At 41.7% G+C, this 26442-nt stretch overlaps 1 protein-coding gene across 1 annotated transcript; it reads left to right on the plus strand.

Annotated features, from left to right (window-relative positions):
• Positions 1-8215: 8215 nt before the first annotated feature.
• Positions 8216-25139, plus strand: SFT2D1 (SFT2 domain containing 1). The gene is made up of 8 exons (XM_035322202.1): positions 8216-8359; positions 14207-14293; positions 16838-16920; positions 19475-19556; positions 20845-20880; positions 21613-21671; positions 23010-23039; positions 24487-25139. The coding sequence occupies exons 1-8, from the start codon at positions 8297-8299 to the stop codon at positions 24524-24526; spliced, it is 480 nt and encodes a 159-aa protein (XP_035178093.1). The 5' UTR covers positions 8216-8296; the 3' UTR covers positions 24527-25139.
• The last annotated feature ends 1303 nt before the right edge of the window (positions 25140-26442 follow it).

Raw genomic sequence — 26442 nt, forward strand, 5'->3', positions numbered from 1 at the left:
CACTTGATTATCTCTGCATCTTCATGGTGCCTGGAAGAGGTTTCTGGAGACTGAGAGAGTGAGTAGAGCTCTTACGCTTTGAGGAGGATCTAGGAGGATCTACAGGCTAATTGGCTGTATGGCCTTATCTCAGTACTGGGAAGATGGAGAAAGTCCTCCTGGAAAAAGGTTTACATATATGAAGGATAAGGTGATGAGTTCTGTAGTTACGGCTTCACAAAGGGGAAATCAAGCTTGAACAACTCAAATAGCCTTCTCCAGTGATGTGGTCCAGGCTTATTCCAGGCTTTGCTTGTGCTGTTTCAGATGTGGCTGTGGCAGAGGACTACAGTGCAGACAAGGCCTTTACATTTGTAGTTTGTAAGGCAGAGACCTTGGAGGAAGGATAAGCTTTGTGGTTTTTCAACTGAATGACAAAGTGCGTTAATATTAAATAATAAATGGATGTTAGCTTTTCTATTTTGTGGGGGGTGTAGAATGGAATATTGAGACGCATTATGCTGGCTCCACAGCTCCTTTCAGATAACAGAAGATTTGGGGTGTCAGGACAGAGGCTATTCACAGCAGAATTTACCCCCTACCAAGCAACACAGGGTCTCAGCAGCAGGTAATGCTGATACTGCTGATGTCCTGATGCACAAGTCTGAACAGCTGGAGCAGCACTTGTGGGCTGCTGAAAGTGCTGGGCTGTGACTGCTGTAACTTAATATTCTCAGGAGGCTGGGATTAGGAAAGAGCAAGGAGCTTGTAAACTTGGATAATTAACTCTTATGTGGTTAAACATGGGTCAGTTCCGCTTACACAAGTGAGATCAAATACAAAAAGCCTTGGCTGTGCAAGTGTGCTGTAATGACTTCATGAGGGCTGCATTTAAAAGAGTGAAATAGCTTGTTCAACGGGTGTTGATCAGCAAGTGGTAGAAATGCTGAGGCAGATCAATTGTAGGTCGTGTAGAGAAGCAGTCTTTACTGTTTTACCAATTGGTGCAGCCGACAAAAAGCAGATGAGCTCTTCAACATGCATCTCCTTCAGGTGTTAAAAGCTGTAGGTGGTCTTTTAAAGTGTGATCTTTTCCCATAAATCTTGTCAACTATTTCCTTGGTCTTCCCTCACAGCTTGATCTCATAGACCAACAGCCAGTTTGAATTGTACTCTGAATGCCTGTGTTGTTCCAGGTGTTTGATGGAGGCATCTGCCTTCCAGTTTTTTCTAATTTATAATCCAGAATCAGTAGTATTGTGGGCAAAGAAAAAAACAACCTTCAGTTGACTGCAGTGCTTCTGATGTTCAGTAACCATTGCCATCAGTTCAAATTGTGATGTATCCTAGTTTGATTTTATTTAGAAGGCCTCCAGTGTGCAGTGATCTGGATCTTTCTTGAGACTTGAAGGGACAGGGTCCAGTCTGGGGTGGGGGACTGCTGGGGTGGGTGTTGCATAGCCTGTCAGTCTACCTAGTCCTAAAATAGTTCACATGGATGGGCTGCCACCAAGTGGCCCATGTCCTTCTTTCAGAGCAATATCAAGCTGTTTACCTGCCATTTCTTTGTTTAAACAATGGTGCTTGGCAGTGTGTATGGGGCAGGAGGGAATAAGGGGTATAGTTAGTAGGGTATAAGGGGTAGAAGGGAAGAATTATTGCAATAACTAACTGTACAGTTAATTCTAACTGTACAGTTAATCTGTCCTGTTCCCCTAGTGCGGAGTACTGTGCCACATTGGTATGTGAGGATGGTGTTCTGGAGTAACCCAAAGTAAACAGAACTGGAGGTTTTTACATTATGAAACCTGAATATCTTAATGGAGATAAGGGCTTCCTTTTTCACTCAGGCAGTGTTGCATAAAAGAATGGGACTGGGCCAATTTAGCAGTAATCCAAAGCTAGTGCTCAGTATTTGCATTTGATTTATAAGATTATAGAGCTTGTCTCTACCTGCCATTATTCTGAAATAACTGTGTGGTTTTAATTTCACAGCTTGCTTTAATCCAAGTAACTTTTCAACAGTGGGATATGTCCTGCCACTAGAAACCCATGCTGCACTAATCCTTGTGCTTCCCTGAGTCTCCTGCTCCACCGCAGCACAACGAGGAGCTGCGTGGCCTTTCCCATCTCACTACAGTCTCAGCTGCTGCCTCCTTTCATCTTTTCAGACAGGAAAGAATTTGTCACCTTTCTGAGCAGTGCTGCTAGACTGCTGCTAAGGAATGTGGCACCCTTGGGAATTTGGGTGGGCGGCAGCTCTAGTGAAGTTCTCGGTCTCTGTTGTGCCCCTTCGCCTCCCAGTCTGGGCTTGAGATTCCTTGACCCTCTTCTTCCCGGGGAGGCTGACGAAGAGCCACCATGGAATTAAAATAGCTCACGGTCTCTTCTGCAGTTGCAAGATTAAATGTCCTTGCTCTGGAAGCTTGCTGATTTGTGATTCAAATGTGGAGGTCATTTGGTAGCATGGTAATAAATGACCAAAAAAAAAAGCAATAACCATAATTGTGGTTAGAAAGTGTGGAAGAAATTACCTGCAAGTTTTCTTTAATGACAGTAATAACAGCTACTTGGAGTGAATTTTGTTCAACCTCCCCCAAATGCTACAAGCTCTATAATAATTTCAGCTAATGCTGCTGTATTCGGTGCATTTTTTTTTTTCACTTTGCTTCTCTGGCTTCTGTTTGAATAAGTGAGTTCCCCCTACTTGAAAACCAATGGAAAACCCCCGTTAGCCAAACTACTGCTGACAGCCTGCCAGCTCTCAGAGAAAACAGATTCCTAGTAAAATGTAGTTCTCCATGGCGTTGTGGGATATCTTTTGTTCTCCATACAAAGAACAATGGTGCAATCTGGGCAAGGACAGCAGTGTAGAGAAGTCCACGGAAAGGAACAGAGAAAAATCTTAGCAAGGTTACAGGAGAGTTAACTCCTTGGGGCCGAGACAGGTTTTGAAATAGTGTTTAGAAAATGCAATGCTGGATTGCGATAGAAAAGCCGTCCAGCTACTGCAGTGCTTTCCCTGAGCTCTCTCCATGAATCCTGATACAAGCTGTTTTATGGTCTCCACAGGGCATCAGATGCATTTATTTCAGCTGTGGATGTTTCTGTTGTAGGCATGCCTGTATTGCACTGGCATAGCTTTACATGCCAGTTATAAAAAAAAGTGAAAGGAGTAAAGAAGAGCAGGAATAGGAAGATAAGAGAATAGTAAGTGATACATTCATTGGTAAGCTTAGCACAAAACCCTCTACAAATAAAATTTTCTTTATGCTAATATGACAAGCTACCAACAATATAAAGTGGTAATATATGAAAGGTTCAAACATACAGTTAACCTTTTAGGTCTTCAGCCTTTGTCTCACAAGACGCTTTGGTCCCATCTGCATTTGGGGAATAACAATAACTAGCTAATGTAAGATGTCTGCAGTTTTGCTTCTGCAGAATGTATTTCTGCTGTCATCTTAGGCTAAAAAGCTTATTCTGTTAGAGTAAGACATTGCTGCAAGCTTCACAATCTTTGTAAAGTGAAATGAAAGTGGTCTTTTGTTCTAATCTGAGGCAACTTCTTTATTAAATCGTGGAGGTCTGCCTCTCTCCATGCAATCCATTTCTGCTTTTGCTGGTCCAGTAGCTGTCAGTGCATTACATTTTGTCACTGTGGTAACCATTTACAAATAACTTAGGTCTGTAGCACTGACCCAACAGCAACCAATGCAGAAACACGGGCTGCCTGGAGAGCTCTCCCTGAGTGCCATCACTGAGGCTGCGCTCCTTCAAGATCATTACCTGCCCCTTATCACGTGGCCTAACCCTGCCCGTTATACTGCTCTCTTCTTATGCTACTTCTCTTTCTCTCTTTTCATTCTTAACTTTTTTAACAGCAGATTTCAGGTAGCTATGGCAACAAGCCGAAGGCTTTTCAGCCTCTTCATTTAGTTTGAAATCTGGGTCATGTTCTCATTAAGTGAAACTATTGCATGGGGATAAGTGGCACGAAGTCAGCCCTTGGTGCAAGTGAAAGCAATGCCAATTACAGCAGCAATTGCAAGCAATTATATGATGGCTCTATTTGGCCATCTGTGAAGAAATACATGATACAAAGCAAGCTGCTTATAATTTTGAAGGAATTTAATAATTTTGAAAGAATTTAACCCCTGTCTTATCCAAGGCAGAACCATGCTGCCACTTGCTTTGCTGGTGTTGATTTATAGGCTGGTTGAAATAGTTTTATGTCATGCTTGTTGTCCTAAGAGATGTATTAACTGAGGGGATGGCTTCCCAGGGTGGTGCTGAGTGAAGTAAATGAGACTAGGAGCATCTCTCTTGCTTTGAAGAGGACGTGGTGTTGTGAAATTGTAAAGCTCTCCTGGCAGGACAAGATACTAATCTCTAACCTGTCCCCCTGCAGTCTGGCTGTGTCTGAGATTGTGTCTTAAGCACAGAAAGATCTCTAAATTTAAACCTGTAGTAACTTGTAGTAACACCAGGGGGATGGAGAGATTGTCTCAAACATTCCTCTCTTGCACATTCAGAAAGACCATGTCTCCTTGCCCCTGGCATCCCAAGGCAATTAATTACTGTATTTGTTCATGGGGAAGTTTTTTGAAGCAGCAATTACAAGTTATTTTTGTACACTCTGGATGTTATGGGTCACCAGGGAGCACAGCACGAAACCAGCAATGCGATAACCTTTCCAATACCTTGTGTGTCTCATACTGTATGTTGGTAAACACTAGCATCAGTGCTCAGCCCGATTATTGTTAGGAAGAGGTTCAAAGGTCTGGCAGGGTACCCAACATTGTATCAGTTAACCGAGCCACTGTGATACCTGATCAGAGTGCTCGATGTCCCAGAAAGAGCTGAGCTCACAAGGCTGCTTGCTGTGTCCTTGTGTTTGCTGTGTTAGCCATGATGAGCCGGTGAAGGCCATTGCCTTGCCCTGCAAATCTTTCCAGTAGCTCACACGAACCACAAACACCACTAGCTATGGTGCCAAGCACTTTGGGAAGCAGCTGTTTTATCTGCAGTTGCTCTTTGTGGACCTCAGCTCCTTGCATCAGAGACCTGTGGATGAGATCAACGTCTGACACTAAAGAAGTGGTGGCTGCATCTGGAAAGGTTTGGGTCATGGCAGAGACAATTACGATGGAGCTGTACGAAGCCGCTGCGTGTGCTCTGCTACTGTGACTCTGGGTGATGTGTGAAACAGCGGGTTTCCTGAACTGAGGCATAAGGAAGGGGATGTGTTTTCCAGCCTTTGCTTGTTTGCTGCTTGTTTTTGGGTCACTGTTACCTGTCGCTGCCAGCAATGCAGGTTTGTTGGAGGAGGTTCATAACTGCATTTTCAGGAGCAAGGAATCATTTCAAAGGACACGAGGAGTGTTTGTCCTCGCTGGTACGCTCCCCTCCTTTCAGTGCGTTTCAGAAGCTGCTGCCTTGTTTGATGAGATGTTTGCACCAAGGAGCAGGATTCAGGTGGGTTCTCATCAAGTACTTCTGGCAAGTCCCAAGAAAAGAATTTGAGCTTTCCACAAAAACAGAGTAAGTTTTTGATCCTACTGTTTCATCAGCCAAAATTTATTAGCACAGAAATATTAAACAACATGGGCCGTTCTGAGTTGTCTGTTTTTCATGGCAAGGTGATGACCATTTATGGCATTTCATGACAGTGCAGAGAATTAAGAAATTCTGTTAAGCAGAGAAACTAGGAAAAATAAAGTTGGGGTATCTTTTGCCAACCTTCTGCTCAAGAAAATAGCTTAGAAGCAAAACAAAACCAAAATACATGTTTTGTCTCAGTCAGAAGTGAAACACGTGGCCCTGGCAGCAGCCAACTGGGAGGGCACAGCAGTGGGATGCAAGAGGTCCCTGCACCACTTGGGGCTTCAGCAGCCCTGGTTTGCACCTCTCTTCTCTGCTTTGCAGTGGCACAGAGATCGTGTGCATGTTCCCACAGAAACAAAAGCACACCTTCAGCCTGCTTTCTGCCCAGTGCTTACATGCCCACAGTCCCTGTTTTCTTTTTTGCTCTCAAATATGCTTTGAAAGTAAGATGCATTTGTAAGTAATAAATCATAGACAATGCTTTGATGCCATCAGCTCTGTGGACCAGTGGAGGGGCATTTTGGACCTAATCTCCTATTCTCCTAGTGCGTGAAGTAATGGACCTGTCATGTTCACTACACACAATGTTTTTGTAAAAGTTATGAGAAATTGTAGATAAAAGGCTGGTCCTGTCTGTATTTAAATTAAAAGAGGTAATGGTGAGGTTCGTTGCTCTAATTCATCAGACCAAGTTAGGTGTCTGGTCTAACCAAGTCATCCATGCTTCCTCTAGAGTCAGCAGAGAGTGGAAGGCAGCCTATCCCCTGCTAAAAGAGATAGATGCTTTACAGGGGAAGAACTGCCCCCTGAAAGTGCCAGGCTGTCTCTATGGACTGTAGTAATCCACAAAATTGCTCTAAATTTTAGGCTTATTTTCTTTGGCTGTATCTAGTTAAATTTAATACAAGAAACAAAAATAAAAGCCTTGAAGATAAAGGCTGTGTTGTTGAAAACTGACAACATCTGCACTTTGGAGGTAGCACAGGAGATGTACCTTGGCTATGAAGGTCTTGAACAGGTCATCAGTTGAGATCTAATGTTTTTTTGGACATCTTATAATGACATGAGTCCTGGGATTGCCACAAAGGAGTCCAGAGAACATCAGGCATCGTGCCAGATCCCCATACACAGACCGCACAGACATCTGTGAAAACACCACCAGAGGTAGCTCTCTGGCCTGCTCCCCAACACATGGGGAATTCCTGCAACTAGCACTGCAGTGTCCAGCTTGAGCAGTGTCCAGCTAGAGCCTTGCTATGGGGGGTGGTGGTGGGGAGGGAGCAAGCTGGAGAAAAGAGGTGTGTGAGGAGGCTTGTGGCATTGGGCTCGGAGCTACAGAGGGGTGACCTCCCCTGGCCGCACGCAGCTTCTCTGAAGATCACAAGTGGGATCCTGAGCAGTCAACTGGGGACAGTCTCTTGGGTTCATGGGGCTGGAAGTCTCTGAGGGACAGAAATACTTGCATGGTTTGGGTTTTAGTGGGGAGCCCAAAGATTTCAGCTGTGGGTTGTGTCACTTGAGACAAGGTGTGGAAGAGACTGCCATGCTCAGACACATTTCCTGTCATGCCATCATTTCCAATGGAAGCACAAGCCCACAGCATTTCTGTGGATCAGAGGAAATTGTGAATTGTGGGTAATTTTTGCCATCCCTCTGCCCAAGCAAACAGCTCTGAAGCAAACTACTGTGCAGCCATCACACGGAACACTGGATGTGGTATGTAAAGGTCTCACCAACCACCTCTGGGGGCACCTGACGCATCAGGAGGTTTCTCCTCCCTCTCCTGAGCTGGCAGGGTGTGGGGAGCAGGGGCTCAGGGTGGTGAGGGGCTGCAGGAACAGCAACTCCTGCCAGCAACCATTTCCCTGCAGCACTGCCACCCAGTGATGCTCCCGTGCTGACACCGTTGGGCCAGCTGCGGAGGTCACCAAGGACATCCACTCAGCACCTCCTGCACCTGCAAGGCACTCGTGCCCCCAACATGCCGAAGCCGAGCTGGTAGCCACAAGCTCCAGGTGGGGTCACTGCCTGCGCCTCTGTCTTTCTCCTGGCATCTGTGGGCTCGCTGTGTCCCAGAGGGATGGTTTGGTGCCCTCCACCCCACAAACCCTATCCCTCTTTCTCATTTCTCCACCTGTCCTGAGAGGGTCACGGGCATGTCATTCCCCTCCCTGATCAAGTCATGGTCCATGGTAGGTATGGGCCTTGCTGGCTGGCTCAGGCAGTGCCATTTTGCTGTCGTTTGATTACTTTCACACACCCATGTCTGCAGCTGTTTCTCCAATTCCCAGTTTTGGTCTTGATTTAAAGCTACCTGAGGTGCTACAGCCTCCCACGGGGTTTGAAAGGCACGGCTAGCACCCAGGTGTCCCACCAAAAAGCCTCTCAAGGCACACAGAGGCTCCTCCTCAGAGAAGGGACGTGCGTGAGGAGGCCAGCAGCCCTCTCCTTGCTAAGGGGAGCGGGTGAGGGGAAAGTCCCGTCCCACACAGCCCCACGAGGGGCCCTTATCCCGTTCCCGCAGTCCCACAGCCCTTATCTCGCCTCCCCGCCCGCCCCGAGCCCCCTCACGGCGCAGTGACCGCCCAACGGCCGCCTCGCGCCCAACGGCCGCCCGGCCGGGGGCGGAGCCTGAAGGGGAGCGCTGCCGTCACTTCCGGTCGGGCCCGCGGGCCGTGAGGTGCGGGTGGCTCCCGGCGCCGGCCCCGCCATGGAGAAGCTGCGGCGGGTGCTGAGCGGGCAGGACGACGAGGAGCAGGGGCTGACGGCGCAGGTACCGGCCCGGGGGCGGCGGCGGGGCGGCGGTCGGGCTGCCTCGGCTCTGCTTTCTGCGCCGTGCTGGCGGTAACAGGCCTGCTTGGCCTGTCGGGGCCCTGCCTGCGTGCCCTGAGCGCTCGGTGCTGGGTTACACAGCGCTTCTGCTCCCTGAGTTCCCCTCCCACGGTTATTTTCATGCTGGGTATGGAAGCTTTCTGGTTTTCAGATTTAATTTCCAGGTTGAAGCAATGCTAGCTGTGCTTGTCCCTGTTAGTAAGGCGCAGCAGGGGGAGCTGGGGTTGTTTCTTTTGGAGAAGAGGAGGCTCAGGGGAGGCCTTATTGCTCTCTGCAACTACCTGAAAGGAAGCTGGGGGGACCTGGGGGTCGGCCTCTTCTTGCAGATAACTAGTGTCAGGACTAGAGGGAATGGCCTCCAGTTGCGCCAGGGGAGGTTCAGGTTGGAAATGAGGAGACATTTCTTCTCAGAAAGAGCAGTCAGGCATTGGGACAGGTTGCCCAGGGAGGTGGTGGTGTCACTGTCCCTGGGGGTGTTCAAGGGAAGGTTGGACGTGGTGCTTAGGGACATGGTTTAGTGGGTGACATTGGTGGTAGGGGGGTGGTTGGGCCAGATGATCTTGGAGGTCTTTTCCAACTGTAATGGTTCTTCGGTACAGAAGGCCTTGGCCCTGTGTGGTGCAGGATGCTGGAGCACAGCAAGCTGGAATGTGGGGTAGCCTTGGTCTGAGCTTCAGTGAACCAGCACAGCACCAATACGGTTGGTGTCTGTGGCATAATACTAGTTCAAGCAGCTTGATGCTGGCATGCTTCAACTGTCGTTGTGCAGAGTTGGTGCTGGTGCACAAGGCTCATGAACTTGGCCTCTTTGTTACAGTGAGGCACCTGAAGTGCTTCAGACCTGGTGTGATTCTGGAAGCAGTGCAGTATCTGTGTCCCCTCACACCTCAGCTAGCTACCAGTGTTTGGGGTGCTTCACCCCAGACAAGACCTCAAGATTGTCAAGTGCTTATTCCTATTAGCATTAGTTGAATTCCAAGAAAATTATTTAATCTACTGTCTCCAAGCACATCTCACATGAGACACAAATGGAGGCTTGGAATTCTCCTTTACTGGATACGGTGATGTTTGTTTCAAGGCAGCAATTCATCAATAAATGTTTGAAAACTTAGTAATTTTATATTTGAGGGGTATACCCAGAGAAGGGGGAAACTGAGCTAAGAATATAATTTATTAAAGGCAGTAACTAATTAAGCTATATCATGGTTTGATTATTGTACATTGTAGCCACAGAAGACTCCAAACTATATAAAAGCTATCTATTGCATAATAGAAGAAAAATGCAAATTTAATATGCCTTTGGCATAGTACAAAGGGGTTTCGTGCTGAGATGATGAACCAGAAAGGTTTTTTTTTAAAGTAACTAAATACCCATGGAAGAAAAAACTCAGGTGTTTAACCAAGGTCTTTGTTGTAGGTTTCTGTTGAAGTAGCTCTGTATTCCTGGAGCACTGGAAATCAAGTTGGTTTGTAGTGACGGGTTTTGTATGTGAAGTTCTCCAAAGCTACAGCTTTACAGCTGAATGGTGTTGGCTGTTTTAAAGATGTGTGTAACAGAGCAAAGAAGTACGTGCAGCCATGCAGAGGAGGACACTTAACGAGGTGACATTGTGAAGGGAAATACGAGGTTCTGCATTTTGTATGTGAAATGTTTCAGTGTTTCAATGACCTTTTCAGAATTGACTCGTGTTTGGTTAAATACAATGACCCTCTCACAGGAGTAGCTACTGGTTGTATAGCAGCGATCATATGCTTCATGTTCATAGGTATCTCTGTGTTCTGCCTGCTCTTGATCTTTGCAGAACCATAACCACGAGCTCAGCGGTAATTCTTGTTAAACAGAGGAAAAGTGTATAGTGAGAAGATTGTATGAGGATTCAATTAAATCTTTATGCACTTTCCAACCTCTTCAGAAAGCTGACCTGTTTTGCTGCAATTAGATCAATGGTTCTTGGGGGAACAAGAAATAATTCTTACAAAAAAAAAAACGAACCTATAATAAATTGTAAATGTACCAGTGTAGTGATGATGTCAGTATAACGTAATGCCATTTATTTTTATCACTAGCAAAATAATATAAAGTCATTACTTTTGAATGGCTTGCTTTCTGGCTTCTTGGAGTTTCCTGATGGTTGTCAGTTGGCAACCACTGAAAGCATTCAGCAAGTTCAGCAAGGAGGAGTAGACCAGGTGTTTAAACTTCTTGTTTTATTTCAAGGTTTTGATAGAAATGCATATAACGCAATATGAAAATGTGTCTCTAAAACTTCTGAAATGTGGATTACAAGTTCAATCCTGCAAAAATCTCTTTGAAATTGAGTTTTCTTCATACTTGCATACTCGTAAGTTTCCTTTTGAGGAAAGATGTAATTTTTAACTAATAGAATCTTTCTTAAAATCAGTGAAAACACTATTGTTTCTGGTTTCTGCCCATGTGGAAGACTTTTATAAGATCACAGAAGTGTGTGGGTGGAGCCTTAGATGATCAAAACCACAGGAAACGCTTTTGATCAAAGGCAGCCTTGCAGATTATCGTTCATGTGATTTACCGGGTGTCCATGCCGAGTGTCTGCTGCCCAGTAAAGAGACTGCTTCCTATTGCTTGCAACTGGCGTGCTGGGCTGTTGCAAGACTGTTCCTTACGTTTCAGGAAGTCTGCCTTCCGGATTCCAGTTTCCACTTCAGGTTTCCTGTTATTTTCCTATGTCACTTCTTTGATACAATAATTCTTCTGGAGTCTCCTGTGAGTAAAAATCTTTGCTTCTTGCCCAGGAGTATGGCAATAAAGCTTAGCAAAATGAGGGCAGGTTATTTGTCGAATTCTGGCTGTTTGTTTTTGTTGTTTGGTTGGCTGTGTATCTTACTGTTTGCAAACAAGCAGCTGAGAGATACAGCAAGAAGGTATGTTTTACAGGAGTGCCCTTACCCCTGCCAGTTCACAGTTCCCCTTATGAATCTTTCCCCAGATGCAGAATTTGCCTGGCAATTTTGTCAGTCTTCTAAGTAAAAGTTTCTTCTAGTATTGTAGAGTGTGGTGCCCAGCTCTTGTTATCTGAAGTCTAGGATTAGCACTGCAGTTTATGTCAGACAATTAAAGGAAGTCCTAATTGCATTGTTTCTTTGTTGCATCTGCTGCTGGTACTTCTTATGCTTTTTTTTAAGGTTCTGGTTTATAGTCTCTGTTGCACATAGGTGTGTAGCTGTTATTTCCGGGTGTCTCACAGCCCCTCCTCTAGAAATTACTGCTCTTGCAGTAGATCAGCCAGAATAGGCACTGTGTCAGTTCCTCGTTTTTTACAGATCATAACCTGGCATTTTAGCACAAGCTGAAAAACGTGATTTAAGTGTCTAAGCTATGTACCAGTTATTCAGCTTCTGCTGCAAGGTGCTTTACTATGGGGTGAAAGTGGCATGGCAGAAGTGCAACCAGCTCTGTTGCTTCTGCTAAGCCCAGAAGGTAGCAGATATTGGGAACTAAGGAAATGCAATTGAGGAACTGGAGTTCTTGATTTCAAGAGACATTCAGCTTGATAACATAAAAAGTGGTGACATCAGGAATGGTTGGAGGACCAGGTTTCATTTTAGTGCCAGCTAAATTATTTAGTCCTATTATTACAGAGAATGCTGTGTTGCAATGCTGTGGCAGCCCTCACACTGCTGCTTATCTTCCTGAAATTTATCTGCATTGTCAATCCAAGCTTTTAAGAATTAAATCTACAAAATGTACTAGACTAGTTTTAGAATCACGTTTTAAATATTTTTTCTGGGCCTTTGTATGGTTCATTTGTTTATGGTGAGCTTTTTGACCAAATAACTGTTATGAGTTTAAATTAATGAGTTTTTGTAAATGTATGTGGAAAATGTAATTCCCTGGTACTTGTGTAAAGGAACAGATGTTTCAAAACCACCAAATATTGCTATTAGAAGTAAAATAGTACCATGTGGCAACAGTGTGCCTCCATACACTTGGCATTATTTGCCTTCAAGCTTTCCCTGTTATCCAGGCAATCTGCAATGTGTGTGCTGGATGTCCTGATAGTATCAGCACATCCCACAGTTTGTTTCAGAGCAGGAAGGGAGAGGATTTTTACTGCTTTTTGTGGAAGTGTGGTTAGTTGCATGAATCAGTGTGACTAAAAAAATATGTTTCAAAGTGTGTTTTGAGTGTGCATCTTCAGCTGTGCACTGCCAGCTCTTCCTGCATTTCTCACCCACGGAGGCATTCAGGAACATGACTATCAAAAATGGTTTTGAATACTTAACCGTCTTTCAGTTACTGTTTTTGTCTGTTTCTTTAATGCATACGTAAGGATAAAGAGTTGGGACAAACAAGGTAAGCTGTACCTTCCATCCTTTGGAAACTTCTATCTTGACTGTTGAACACAAGAAAAAATGCAAAACGATATTGTGTTGCAGCAGTATGTCTGCTCTGTCAATGTGCAAGTGTAACAGATTTATTTCTGGTATTCTTATCTTCCTTCTTAAGTAAATATTCAAGGTGTTTAATTTGATTAAATTAGGTTATAAGTAGGAAGGCTATTATTCTCTGTTGACATACGTCCTAAGACTCATTCACTGCAGCCATAACTGTGTGCTTGTCTGTGTCTCCTTTTGATTCAGTTTGTTATAGGTTCTGTATTCATACAGATGTGAAATCATTCTAAACAGTAAACAAATTTAATTCATTTGTTTACCTCTACCTGAAAGAGAAATTTATGAAAAGAGTGGGAGAAGCCTTAAACTAACTGTTGTATATTTGATTAATAGTCTTTGATTAAAAATATCAGTGGAACAGATAACAAGTGCAGACAAGTTTACTTGTGTCATCTGAACAAATAGCAGAGTTAGATGTATAGCCAGCTTATGTAAGCTGAAACTACAATTTTCTTAATGTAACAGTTTAGAATAGAGAGCGTAGTTAACTTCAGTGACCTGCAGTAAGGTGGAATTTATTGATCTCACAGCATGAGTGGACAAAGTGAGCTACTGCTCAAAGGGGCTGTGCTGCAGCCTTATGGCCCTGCCTCTTGCCTTGTGTTCAGGAAGCCCCGCTGCTTTTCTGGCATCTTGCAGAGCTGGTTTGGCTCATTAGTCTAGCATGGGACTAAGTCATCAAAGTGAAAGGAACCCTAGTTCTCTTCCGGCTTCTCAGGTGATGTTGGTTGGCTCCTCAGCTCATCAAGGGGCCCTACAGGTTCTGGAATCACACCAGAGAAACAGGAAGCAAAATTATCCCTTTCAGCAAGTTAGCTGTCTGATGAGACAAGGTGTGTTAATCTGTCCGTACCTTCACCCTGTAAGGAACAGTAACTGAAAAGGAATTGTAATACTTGCAAAGATACTTGTAGGAATCTAGACAGTGGATTCTGTCTAGTAATAGAAAACGGTGGTATCATCAATAGGAACATAAAGCACTGAACAAATAGGTATGTTCATCAGCAACCTGCTGGAAGGTCCATTTGTTCTGCTTTGGTACAGTCATGAGATTTTTTTCAGTTGTAATTACTTGGGGTAAAGGAAGTACAGCTTGAAAGTGGAGCAGTGTTGTTTGAGTGTCAGCATGTACCTTCACAGGTTGTCTTTTTTTGTGAATGTTTCCAAATTGTTAACATAATTCTTAAACTGGGAAATAACTAACATGCAAGCAATTGTGTTTAAGCAAGGTAAAATAATTGGTTTTAGCTGAAAAAAACACTTGTTTGAAATTAAGGACTTAATGAAAAAATGATCTTAAGACTGCTTAAAACTAGTTTTGTAATACTATTTTTTTCCCTCTCTTCCTATTAAGGTTCTCGATGCCTCGACACTCAGCTTTAGTACGCGAGTCAAGTGGTTTGCCATATGTTTTATTGCTGGTGTTGTGTGTTCTATTCTCGTAAGTAAAGCTTTTTTTCCCCTGTATTTAATTAATGTTCTTGGGAATAACATCATTAATATTCATACATGTGATTGTGTGGACACTACCATGTGTAACTAGCAGCTAGGGGCTGCTGGTCTGTAAAGCATGTTTTGGGCCATCTTTCATTCACAGCAGTATTTTTGTTGTAGGGTAACACTTACTAAAAGACATGAGCATTGACAGTGTGCTATATTTCTTATATATGTATGGTGCAGTAGAAAGATGGTTTTGCTGATCTTTAATATATGCACATCTTATTTTTATACCCTTTCATGAAAAGGGGAAAAGGAGGGGAAGCTTGAAGGATTTTTAAAGGCTGAAGAAACTACAGGTATAACCTGTCACACAGACCAGTAGGTGATGACAGCTGTAGCATGGTGATACTTGAAAAACTTGCACTTCTGTTGAACAAATGATTTGCTGACTGTAAAATCAGTTCTTGAACTTGTCAGGAGGCTCAAGTCTGCAGTTAAAAGCAGAGTTTATTAATTGATTATGTCTTTCAAAATCTGATGTGGATAAGTTGCAGTACAAAGCAATTCTTTATCTGCATGTCAGAAGCAGGTGAAGTAACACTGGGGGGAAGTATCTAGTCTGTAGGTTTTGTGGGCATGGTGCTCTTTAAGTTCTTTCTCATTATGAAGCAGGATGTTGATTCTTCACAGAACATGGCTTTTGATGTAGATGTTCTTTGAGCAGTGTGTGTGGATAACACTTGCAGTTTCTGTGGAGACTGTCAGGCAGATTGCCTTGACTTAATACATCCTGGTGGTGGAAGGGAGGAACTTGTCTTATGTGCATTAGCTTTTTTGTTTTGCCCATATTTAAGCTATCGCTATTGCTCTTTCAGTGTTAAAGAGGCAATTGGATAATGCCCTCAGTAATATGCTTTAACTCAGTCAGGCAGTTGGACTAGATGATCTTTGTAGGTGCTTTCCAACTGTACTGTTCTTTACTGTAAAAAGTTTTCCAACCAAGGGGACTTGTGTATTGATAAGAAGCAGCAGCTGTGGAGGGGCAGCCTGTTGATCATTTGCAGCATTTTAGGGTTAGTGACTTCCTGGTTTCTCCTGCAGGTAGAATCTTCTCATTTTGTATCAAACCCTGGAGTTTTAGACTCCCTGAAAGCAGAGGTAAACCAGAACAACTGGCTGTCTTACCTATGAGAGGTGATAATAGTGTTTTTAAACACTATTTAAGTGATAATGTGTTTTTAAAAAGCACTGGAGAATGGTATTCTTCATGTTGGTATCTATGCTAAGTATAATGGCAGAAAATCTGCCAGCTACATGTTAGAGAAGGGGCAAGTCCTAGGAGCCCAAGGCCAGGTTGAAAACTCTCTTTTTAAGGGTTGTTTAAGCACTACTTGGTTGGCTGCTCCTCACAAGTAATATTTAACTACTATACTCACAAGTTTCTGTATGCGCCACACTTGTGCTGCTTTAACACCTATTTCTGGACAGGTTAACACTTGTTACTGCTGTTGTTCATATCTTTTTTTAGTGTTTAATCTTTGTACATATTCTGTGCCTATCACATGGTGTGAAACTGAAACTTTTGTAAGGATGCCTCTATCTTGAACTTGATAGATAAGAGTCAAGACTTTGGTAGTGTGTTTGTGGACCTCATGTATCTTGATTAGCGAAGGAGCTGCCTCCAAACTAAACTTTGCCACTTGGAGCTGAGTGTGGTAACTACCCCTCTCTGCTTCAGACCTTTGCTGCAGAACTAGGGAGGCCCTCAAAGAAATGATTGAGTCATCTGATTTTTTTAGACTCCATGTGTCTGCAGTCTAGTAGACTCACAATGTTCTTGTCTGGCCAGTGCCACAGGTGGTGGCTTTCCTTGTCAAGTACAATTACTCTTCTCTTTCAGCGTTCTGTGGGCATTTGTACTGTGGTCTGTGCAAGCTGTCATCACCAATTCCCATCAAAATTGAAACAGGTTGGAATATAGTGCCATTTCTCCCATACACCCTCCAGGAAATAGCGTTCATATCACAGCTTTTTTTTTTTTTTTTTTTTAAGTTTTGCTTCTAATTTGGGCTATGTTTCTCCCTGATCATTGTATTGATCAAAAATAAGAGATGTCTGACTAGTTTTAAAATATTTCTGTTCAGACTTAGTACCTGTGTATGATAAAGTGGGTATTAGTGAGCTTTAGACACTTTCATTTGTGTACAGTTGTGTATCATGGGTAGTGAGGCTTTTTAACAAAACTGAAAATATCATAAAAATAATGTCAACAGTATAAATAACCATTATGAACAATATAAGTAAACATAGCTTGGTTGTAGGAAGTATTCATTTAATATATTTTGCAATAAATTATTTTGCCAGTAGGTGGCAACAGAAGTATGCTGAATATTCTCTACTACAAATTTGAGAACAATATGTCCTGCTGGGATATGTTAAATGGTTAATCTCTAAAAATAAACTTCTAGGCTATAAAATCTCAATAAATTGAGTTAACTAATTACAAACATATAAAAATTCTATCTTTTTTTTTTTTTTTTAATAGGGAACAGGATTGCTATGGCTCCCGAAGGGAATCAAGCTTTTTACAGTGTTTTATACCCTGGGAAATATTTCTGCATTGGGCAGGTATGACTCCTTATTAATAGGAAAATGTTCTTTAATCTACATTTACTTTTTTTTACTCTGAAGTGTTATATAATTGTTGTGTATAAACAACATCGTTTTCATATGTGATATTGGAATACTAATAGAATCTTACTTACACTTCTGAAGATATTATAATCAAAGAATATCACTTAGACATTACACCAGGGCAACAAAAAATGATTTACGTGATTGCTTTGTAGACACATCACAACCCCTGTCTGAAGCCTGAATGACAAATTGCTGGGTGAATCTTTCGGGTTTCTTATATCTTAAGTCTTTCTGAGGTACTTCAGTTTCAGGGACAACTGGTAGCCTGCCCACTGTGTGGATATTTTGTTGCTGGATATTCTGGCTTTTTGCTTTTAACAGATCTTATCTTCCTCATTCTAGGAAAACTGTGAAAAAGAAGAGGTTAAAAAAAAAAAACAAACCTTCATTTGACTGTAAGGTCAAGCAGAATGTAAAAATTACTCACAATGTAATTTTGCAGCCTGTGCTTTGTTTTTTTGTGGTGATTCTCTGTAGCAGTTAGTCTTAAAAGATTTATGGAATTGGCCTCATAGGATTTAAGACAATTGTCTATTCTTTAATTATTTGAAAGACATGTAAGAAACAACTTAACTAGCATCAATAATCAGTTAGTTAAAATATTCTGTTTGTCTGTTGTCCTTGTTTTATTTTATTTCTAGATGAGGTCCTGAGCAACCTGATCTAGTGGGTGGCATCTCTGCCTATGGCAAGGGGTTGGAGCTAGGTGATCTTTAAGGTCCCTTCCAACCCAAGCCACTCTATGATTCCATGATCTTGGCATGGTTAAAGCATGGTGATGAGACTCAGAACCCATGGAGTCTGACTGTCATGGACTTTAAATCAAGTCAATTCCTGAGACAAAGCATTGTTAACCTGTTAGACCTGGGCAATTTGACATTAAGATTTGAGAAATACTGCTTCTCCTCTGCTAATTTGTTAGAGGACATCTTATATTGAAGGTTATTACTGGGAGTTAGGCAAAATTGAGTCTTCCCCTTCCTCTTCCTTATTATACTCTTTCCTTTTAAAAAAAATAGTATCTTGTGTGCGCTTCCACTATTTCAAATTAAATTAGCATTTAAAAACTCTGTACTAATCAAGCCTAATTCTTTGTGAACTAAGAGGAGAACTTTTACAGACTGGTATTTGTTTTGAAAAATGCTGAAAATAGTTCTAGTCTGGATTCCAACTAAAGAAGTAAAAAGAGGACCCCTTCCCTTTCAATTATTCTGTTAGATATAAACAGCAGGCAGCTGTGTTCTGAGAACATTAGGAGGTGACAATGGAAACCACAGCTTGACAAAGAAAATTTAAACTTACTCAGGTTTGTTTGCATTTCCAGATTTCAAACAAAAATGAAGCTACCACCCCTTGTAAATAGTCGTTTCTGGACCATTTTTACTATAATTTTCTACCCACAGCCATGGAAGCAATTATACTTGATTTTTCTGTGGGCTGATGGGTAGGTATCCTACAGAATGTGTTGTGTGGGAGAAATACCATGGGAAAGTGGAAGACCTTCAGGTGTTTTGTTGTTGTTTTCTTTTGTTTTCCCAGCCTTTCTGCACCTTTTGGATTCTCTTAACTCACTGAAGAAGTTCTTGTTGTGATGTCTGTCCTTCAGTGCTAAACAGGCTAGCATCAATTCTTTTAGCTTTCTATATTTTTTTCTGCCTATCTTAAGATGTCTGAGCCTCTTGCATTTTTTTCCACTGAATTTTCATCATCCCTATCCTTCTACTAACTAATTTTTACTTCTGGTTTATGAGGTTTCTTATTTAATCTTAATTTAATTTTAGGTGTCTTATTCTGCAGTAAAGTGTAGTAAAGCATTCACACCACCACCAGGCTACAAGATCCTCATTCTGATTTAACATTTTCTACAAAGCACAATGCCTTCAACAAGAGGGAAGAAAGGGACTTGGCTCGGTATTTGTAGACAGGTCACTATTCCTATGGTTGGTTCACATCGCGTTTCTTTGGATGACCAGGTAAAACCTGGAGCTGGTGATGGATTTCATTCACTTTTCGAGTTTACCACAGAGGAGAAAGCTGGAGGATTCGATACAAACTACTGAACTTTTGCTTAATGAGTTTGGGCAAAGATGTAGAGCTTTTCTGTAATCTTAAACGGAGCTACTCACATGCTGCTAAACAAATTTTCTACAGAAGTTCACCTTTGAATTCTGTGCGTTCTTTTGGCAAGTCTGTTATTAATTTGAACTTGATTTTGAGACTGTTTTAACAACCCTCTGCTATGTGTGGTAATGCATTTGGGAAGAATTTCATAGCCCAGGATGTGAGCTGCTTCCAGAACAAGTTACAGAATTCATGGAGTTAATTCACCTTTCATCCTAAGAGCTGTCTGTTGATAAGCTCTAAAATGCCTTCCTGAGCTTTGTGGTTATTTAACTGTTGGAAAACTGATTAAATACCTGTAGTCTTTTGCAAAGATTTATTTGATTGTGTTTTACCATTTCTTTGCTTCTTTCCCTCCCATTAGTACCTGCTTTCTGATGGGGCCACTGAAGCAACTGAAGACGATGTTTGAGCCAAAAAGATTAGTAGCTACAGTTGTAATGCTGGTAAATATACTTCTCTTTCTAGCTGCTTTTGTTAAATTTTTCGATGCTTTGCAAAAGGGAGGATATTTCTAAATCTGCATTTTGTTTGTAGTGAGTAATTATAGTCAAGCTGATTAGCCCTTTATATCATTACTATGAACCTGTGTTTTTTGTTGAGTTTGAAATTTTTAATTTTAATAATTTGGAGGAAACTTCTTATTAAATACTAGTATTAGGTTGATTACTTTTAACTTGTTTTCTGGAATAATTTGTTCAAGAACAGGGCTAGAGATAGACTTTACAGCTACTTTAGAAGCCAGTGGTCACCAAGTCTAGCTTGACAGTTATTTGTTCGATGGAACTCCCTTGGTATAGCTTAGAGGTTCAACACTTTCAAAGCAATGCAGAAAAATAATTTCTCCCCCCTGAGTTCAGGAAACCACATGTTCAACTCTGCAGCTCAACGTTGTGAGGTCCTCGGCTCCTCTACTTCCAGGAGCATCATTTCCTCTTTCAGGAGGAAAAAAGCCTCATCCCCTAGGATAAGAATAGGATAGGATAAATAGTATCTTTTCCTTAAAATCCTGAGAGACTGCATTTATAATTTTAAGTACAAACTACCAGTTAAAAGGATTCAAAAGGAGCTGCATGAGTAGCTTGAATACATTTCATGTGAGTTTTTTCACTATGTATGAGGCAGATGATCCCTGGTGGCCTTTTCTTCTTTACTGTCAGAAGTTTTAAAAATATAATAGTAATAATTGGCAGAAGTAGCAGAGCCTGTGTTTGTCAAATGGATGTTTTGTAATGGATTGTTTGTTGTGATGCACCTATCAGTCTTGTCAGAAACTGATACTATGAACAGTGGATTCAGAACAATACTGTGCACCAAATTAATAGAATAGTGATTCCTAGCCTACTTGGGTGCTTTCAAGCAAGTTTTATCATCTGAGCCCACCACTTGATAGTCCTGACACCCGACTACACGGACCAGGTTATATTGCTTTGGGTTTCTGATCTCAGTTCCTGCCTCCCCTTCCTTCTAAGATGAGTCCCATGAGTACTTCTGGCCATGGGGCACATCATACTCTGCTAATGGAAAACACTGACTTGAGTGAACTTGAGTGTGTAGTCCCTGTGTGGCAGTTTTTGGCTCTACTGTTTTTGGCTCTACTTGTTTCTTGAGGCAATTCTTGAAAATGCTGACGATCCACTGAAAACATGAAAACAGTACTTTATGTAACTGTATGTGCTTAGATGTGTATTTGAGTATTCATTCTTTTCTTTTTTCTGTGTTGTCTCCCCCCAGCTTTGTCTACTATTGACTCTGTGCGCTGTATTCTGGGTAAGCAAGAACACTTTGTTCCCCTAAAGAGCAATTTAACTCTGTTATTTTATTGATTGTATTATGGCTTTAAAGTATAGCTCAGTTGTAGAGGAAAGATGAGCTTGTGTGTGTGATTTGGATTTCCAACTGCAGTTCGGGTGGAGTGTGACCCTGCTGATTACAAAACAGATGAATCCTTCCACCTGCGTGCGATGTGGATAAGGGTGCAAAATCTAGAGTATCTGGTTCAATTTGCAGCCCCCTGGCCTAAGAACTCAGAAAAGCAACTTAAAACATTTTATATACTTCTGTTAAGAAATGTGTAGAGGTCTTTAGAAACCACAGATTCTTCCTTTATCTGTCTTAATCAGTTTAACGTTCTGAGAGACAGAGCAAATAGCTTCGGGTGATCATTTTGAAAACTGGGCTAGTGAACGTACTATGTAGAAATGAATGCTGTACTCCATACTTGCAGAAGTATAGCATGAATGAAAATGAAAGTGTTAGCATTGATGTTTACAAGTGTTTTCAAAGCTAGAGACAACTTCTATAGCATGGTGCTGATGGAGTGATTGATAAATGAGAGTAGGAAGAGTTGTTAGAGTGGAAAGGAGGAGTTAAGCTAAGACAAGGAGATTTTAAGCATCGTCACTTAACTAAAATTTTGGCTACTGGGCTACTGTACTTGTCCACAGTATAGACTTGTGTGAAATGAACTAATTTGCTATATTTGTTCTGGCTTTGATATAGTGGAAGAAAGAAGGTTTGGCATTGTTATTCTGCATATTGCAGTTCTTGGCAATGACCTGGTAAGATTCATTTTGATTTCTTCTCTCTGTCCCTACACCTGCGTGTTTATAAACCTGTATGTATGTACACACACGGGCTTTGTATAACTTGAAAGCTAGGCTCAATCACACATTTTTCTAAGCTATCTTGTGTAACTTCAGCAAAATCTGTATGCAGTCCTCTTGCAAAAATAGTAATTTCAAATACATTCTGTAGCCTGTGGACTTAAAGCATTACCAAAGGAAAATGTAGGCAAAAATTGTCATGCCTTTCCTCTGTTGGAAAAGTACCTGTGTATTCATATGCCCTGCTTCTGATTACTCCCTATTTTTTGAATTCTAACTAAATCTTCACTTTTGAAGTGAAAGCATCGAAATCATTTTTATAGGTTTTGTCCTGTCCCTGAAAGTATTCAGTTAGTGGGTGTGAGAGGGTAAATTTAGTGCAGCAGGTACTGCGATGACCATACAGGTACCTTCAGGGGCTAGGCCTGGAAATACACGGGCACAGTTGGATGAATGCCTGCAAGCCTGGCAGAATTTTCAGAAGTTATTGCTTTCTCCATGGAGATGCAACTGCACCTACTTGGTCTCCTTGTCCTGGGTGAATTACTTGGTACTAAAAGTTAGCCGATCCCAGCTAACCACAGTTCTTGTTTGAACTTGCCCTGAATACATAGTGTCTATACAGAGCTTAAATCTGAGCACAAATAACTGTTTGTTCAGGACAGGGACCATTTGGCACTGTGCTGAGCCCAGATTAATGTTTGCTACTAGACAGCGTTAGTTAGCAGACTTCCTTCTGTGTTTTATCTGTTTAGAGCAGACAGCTTCTCGTTTAAGTGTCTCAGAGGTTGATGGGGATGACGACAAAACATAGCCTATGGCTGTATTTATGAGAAGCAAGTTTCAAAGGATGACAGAATGTCAGCTGTTTGAGTGTCAACCATGGCATGTAATTCTTACCACAGTGTACATCTCTATAGTTACACAAATGTGTATTTCCATCGTAATGTATACTGGAAAAAGTAACCACTATTGTCTTGAAAGATACAAATTTGCCCAGAAATCTCCATTCGTTTTGAACCCAATGGTGATAATAAATATGCTTCTGTGGTTTTTTTTGGAGCTGAATTTATGTGTGAGGGAAGTTATGAAAGTATGCCAGTAAGCCCTTGTCATTACATTTAGTTCTTGTCCAATTCTGTTGCCTTTTTTAATAGCAAGCACTAGATTGAGTAGGTAATCTTGTTTAAAGTTTTAGTAGAAGAGATTGCTTTTATTGGTGCTGGACTAACGGTGGGCTGTCTGAAGGACATGAGGACTCTGTCAAATACGTGTTTTGTTCTTTTTTTTCAGGTATAGTCTGTCATATATTCCTTTTGCAAGGTGAGTGAATAATTCCGTTTTAACAAAAACTTGATAGTCCTTGTTATGAAGGGAAGAAAGCCCTTAAATTCAGAAAAAAACAACATTCCTGTTTTTAATTTTAGAAAATGATGTAGATGAACTAGAAGTAGCAATCAGTACAAACTTTAGATAAAAGTGAAGTATGTGGTAACTTTCTTGTAAATGTCATTATGCTTCTTATCCTAAAAGTATTTTTTTGTTTAAATTCTTGTATTTTGTTTATTGATGCCATAGTTGATTTTCAGAACTTAAAGATAGCCTATGCATCTGAGAATTTGGTTAAAAGCTTTTTCTTCTGGACTTTTCTTTACCTGCAGTACTTTCAGCTCTGAAAACGATTAGGTTATATGCATCACTTCAGATTTTTTTGTTTTTATTTTGGCTATTATGTTTTATGGGCCACTAAAGAACTGAATTTTCCAAAGGCTGATTTCAGTAATACAGTAGTGTCTTTAAGGACTTTGGAGTTATTTGCTTATGTGGAGTGCCATCATAAACTTCTTGAATAGGCTGCCTTTCATATGAAAATAGCTATTTAAGCCTTGTCAGGTGCTAGAGAACAGTATTATGTATTTTGTTTGAAGTATCTATCTTGATTTCAACCAAGTTATTTTTACTTGATTTAAATTTGTTAATGTTTTAATCTTAGCACCAATTTATTTGCTCCTGTTTTTTTTTTTCAGTTAACAGTGGCTATTTTGCTGACATGGCAAAAAAAGGCAAAAAAAAAAAAACTTTTCAGCAGTCATGAGAGCATTTTTCTTTTTCTTTCAAATTGACTAACAACAGAATAACAACTGTTGCTTCTTAATAAATTGGTGCATTTTTTTAAGGAAATTAAAAATAAAGAAGACTAGAGTGAATAATTAGTGCGGTCCAAAGAGAGTTTATTAATTATTGGTTAAAGAAATAGACCCTTTAAGATATTTCAAACTTCTAGGCTGAGCCTGCTCTTTATCCCGCACTGTTAGGGTATACACTTTAAACCCTTCAGCCTGTGCCTTTTTTTCTCAATTGTCTGCAATTCAGAAGTGGCTTTGAATCAAAGCACCTGTGCTTTGGTGATTGTCCGGATCTGGCACGCTCCTCAGCCCTGCCTGTGCTGGCCAGCCTTTGAGAATTAGGGCCCTGACCCTTGCTAAGCCACCCAGCATGCTTCAGAACAATTAACAACGTGGTCTGTGTTGTAGCATGTCTGAGTGCAAAAATAAGGGCAGATCTGAGGGGCCTGAGCCTTTGCTTTAGCTGGTGATGTGCAGGTACTCAACATATGAAGGCCAGTAAGAGCCTGCATGTCACAAACTATTGCTTTTTGTCTTAATTTTGTGTAGTATTTTTAATTTTAAATATGTAATGGTTGATACGTATATGAGTGAAACCACAAATACCTTAACTGACCCCCCCCCCTTTTTTTTTCTTTTTAAAGGGATGCTGTGATTAAATGCTTCACATCCTGTCTAGGATAAGTTGAAAACAAGAACCACTGTATACTTTGAAAGCAACTCCAACTCCTCTGTGAACTTTTCTTGGAGAACTATACTTTTCCACTCTGAAATACCCAGTAATAAATTAGTATTTTCCTTTCCTTTCGCCTTTGGGGGATTAAGTGATTTTTACTAGAAACAGCTTTTAAAATAAATCGGGTTAACTATACGTTTACCGTGGAACCTTTAGGCGTTTTAACCAAAGAAAAAGTACACTGAAATACTTTTTGTTAAGATCAGTCTTAAAACTCCCTTGCATCTAGTAACATGGATTATTCCCCAGTGTAGGCAGGCCTCTAGAATCTGGGTAATGTGCATAAAGTTTTCATTTACTGTTCTGTCTAAAACTTGCAATGTGCCATTTATGTTTATGTATTATTCATGGTATGTTTTTCCAAAGACAGAGTTTTATAAACATTGTAAAGATCTGGTAAGTTATAATTAACTGCTGCTTTGAAATGTCTATACTTGTGCTTTATGGAAAAAGCTTAATGAAAGTATGTGAAAGTTCTGTTAAAAGCTAATTGATTTTATTAAAATTATGTTTAAAACACTTTTGTTACTTTCAAATTAAATACTTTTTACTTAAAACTTATGGATAATGTATGAATGATTTGTGAAATAAATTTGGTTTTACAGGTGTCTAAACTATTCTTTTATTTAAGAATCAGCTATAGAGGATTGAAAATTTATGCAGTTGAATAGCTATGAAAAGATACAGAAGGTGGGGGAGTGCCTAGGTGACTACACAAATTTGGTTAGACTTGTGGAAGTGACTTTAAAGCTTCTTTGTGTTGGTATTTAGAGGAATGACTTGTTCTGACTTAAATTCCGCAGATATGGAAGGGATTTGAAAAGATGTGTGCTGCAGTGTTGAGAAGAGGGGGAAAGAACTGTCAGTATTCAGGGCTCAGATGAAATAGACGAATTGCAGTGCATTCCTGTCAAATCTCTGTATGTTGTACAAAGCAACTTTTGGGAAGTTGTATAAAAGATGACAGCAGAATTTTGCAGTTAAGCTGCCAGCCAAGCCCCACCTTAGTGCCAGTAAAGCACCAGTGGCAAATTCCCTGCTGGTGGTAGAGAGGCTGGGCAGCCAGACCAGTGGTAGTGCAGAGAGCAGCACCCATCCAGTGGTGCCCCTCATAAGCTGGGGTTGTTGGTGGACCCTGGGGGGAATCTGCTGCTTCTTTGAGCTTGCAGCTTGACTTGAAGCTGAGCTAGGATGTGTTTAGGTAGTGACAGCTGCTATTGTGGAAATGGTGGTTCTTAACAGATTCTGTTTCCCTACTGGGGCGGCAACTGTGGCTGACCCCAAGGAGATCTCACTGTGCTTGGGGGGGGGGGGGGGGGGGCTTTGGGGCTGTGCAGTTGTATGCAGCAGAGTTTGTTGCCCATCACCTACCACTTCCTGCACAGGATCATCTTTGCTGTGATCTTTAATGAGCACTGTGTCAGTCATGCAGATCTCATTTATGCACTCTGGTAAATAAAGCTAACACTCATCACTTAACGATTTGTATTGCACTACCCCACCAGAAGAGAGAGGTTCAAGAATTAAACAAGATCCATGTACTCTTGTGCTTTCATAGATGCTCTAGTGGTGTCGTTCATCATCTGCTCCCTTACTAGCACCCCCTAACGCTTTGCTTCATTCAGCTGCGTGCGGCGCTGTGCTCGCCCAGCAGCACTCCTCTCTTTGTTCCTGCACGGCAGCGCGCCCAGGGCTCGCACACGGGTGGGTGCGCGGTGCCCGTGAGCGGGGCTCGGGCTCGCTGTGTGCCCACCGAGGGGAGCGGCCGGGCCCTTCCCAGCCCCGGGGCGGTAGGAGGGGTGTTCCCGGGGCGGGCAGGGGGCGGGTTGCCGAGGGGCCGGGCGGCGGCCGTCGGCGCTCCCCG

This window comes from Oxyura jamaicensis, chromosome 3 (assembly GCF_011077185.1).
Source record: "Oxyura jamaicensis isolate SHBP4307 breed ruddy duck chromosome 3, BPBGC_Ojam_1.0, whole genome shotgun sequence".
In the NCBI taxonomy this organism is placed as follows: domain Eukaryota; kingdom Metazoa; phylum Chordata; class Aves; order Anseriformes; family Anatidae; genus Oxyura; species Oxyura jamaicensis.

Bases quoted from the DNA above. Each gene is read 5' to 3' on its own strand.
- SFT2D1 (XM_035322202.1), top strand. From the start codon at position 8,297: ATGGAGAAGCTGCGGCGGGTGCTGAGCGGGCAGGACGACGAGGAGCAG. The intron at 20,881-21,612 runs GTAAGCAAGAAC...GCTTTGATATAG, and splicing joins CTCTGTGCGCTGTATTCTGG to TGGAAGAAAGAAGGTTTGGC. The intron at 23,040-24,486 runs GTGAGTGAATAA...TTCTTTTTAAAG, and splicing joins TCATATATTCCTTTTGCAAG to GGATGCTGTGATTAAATGCT.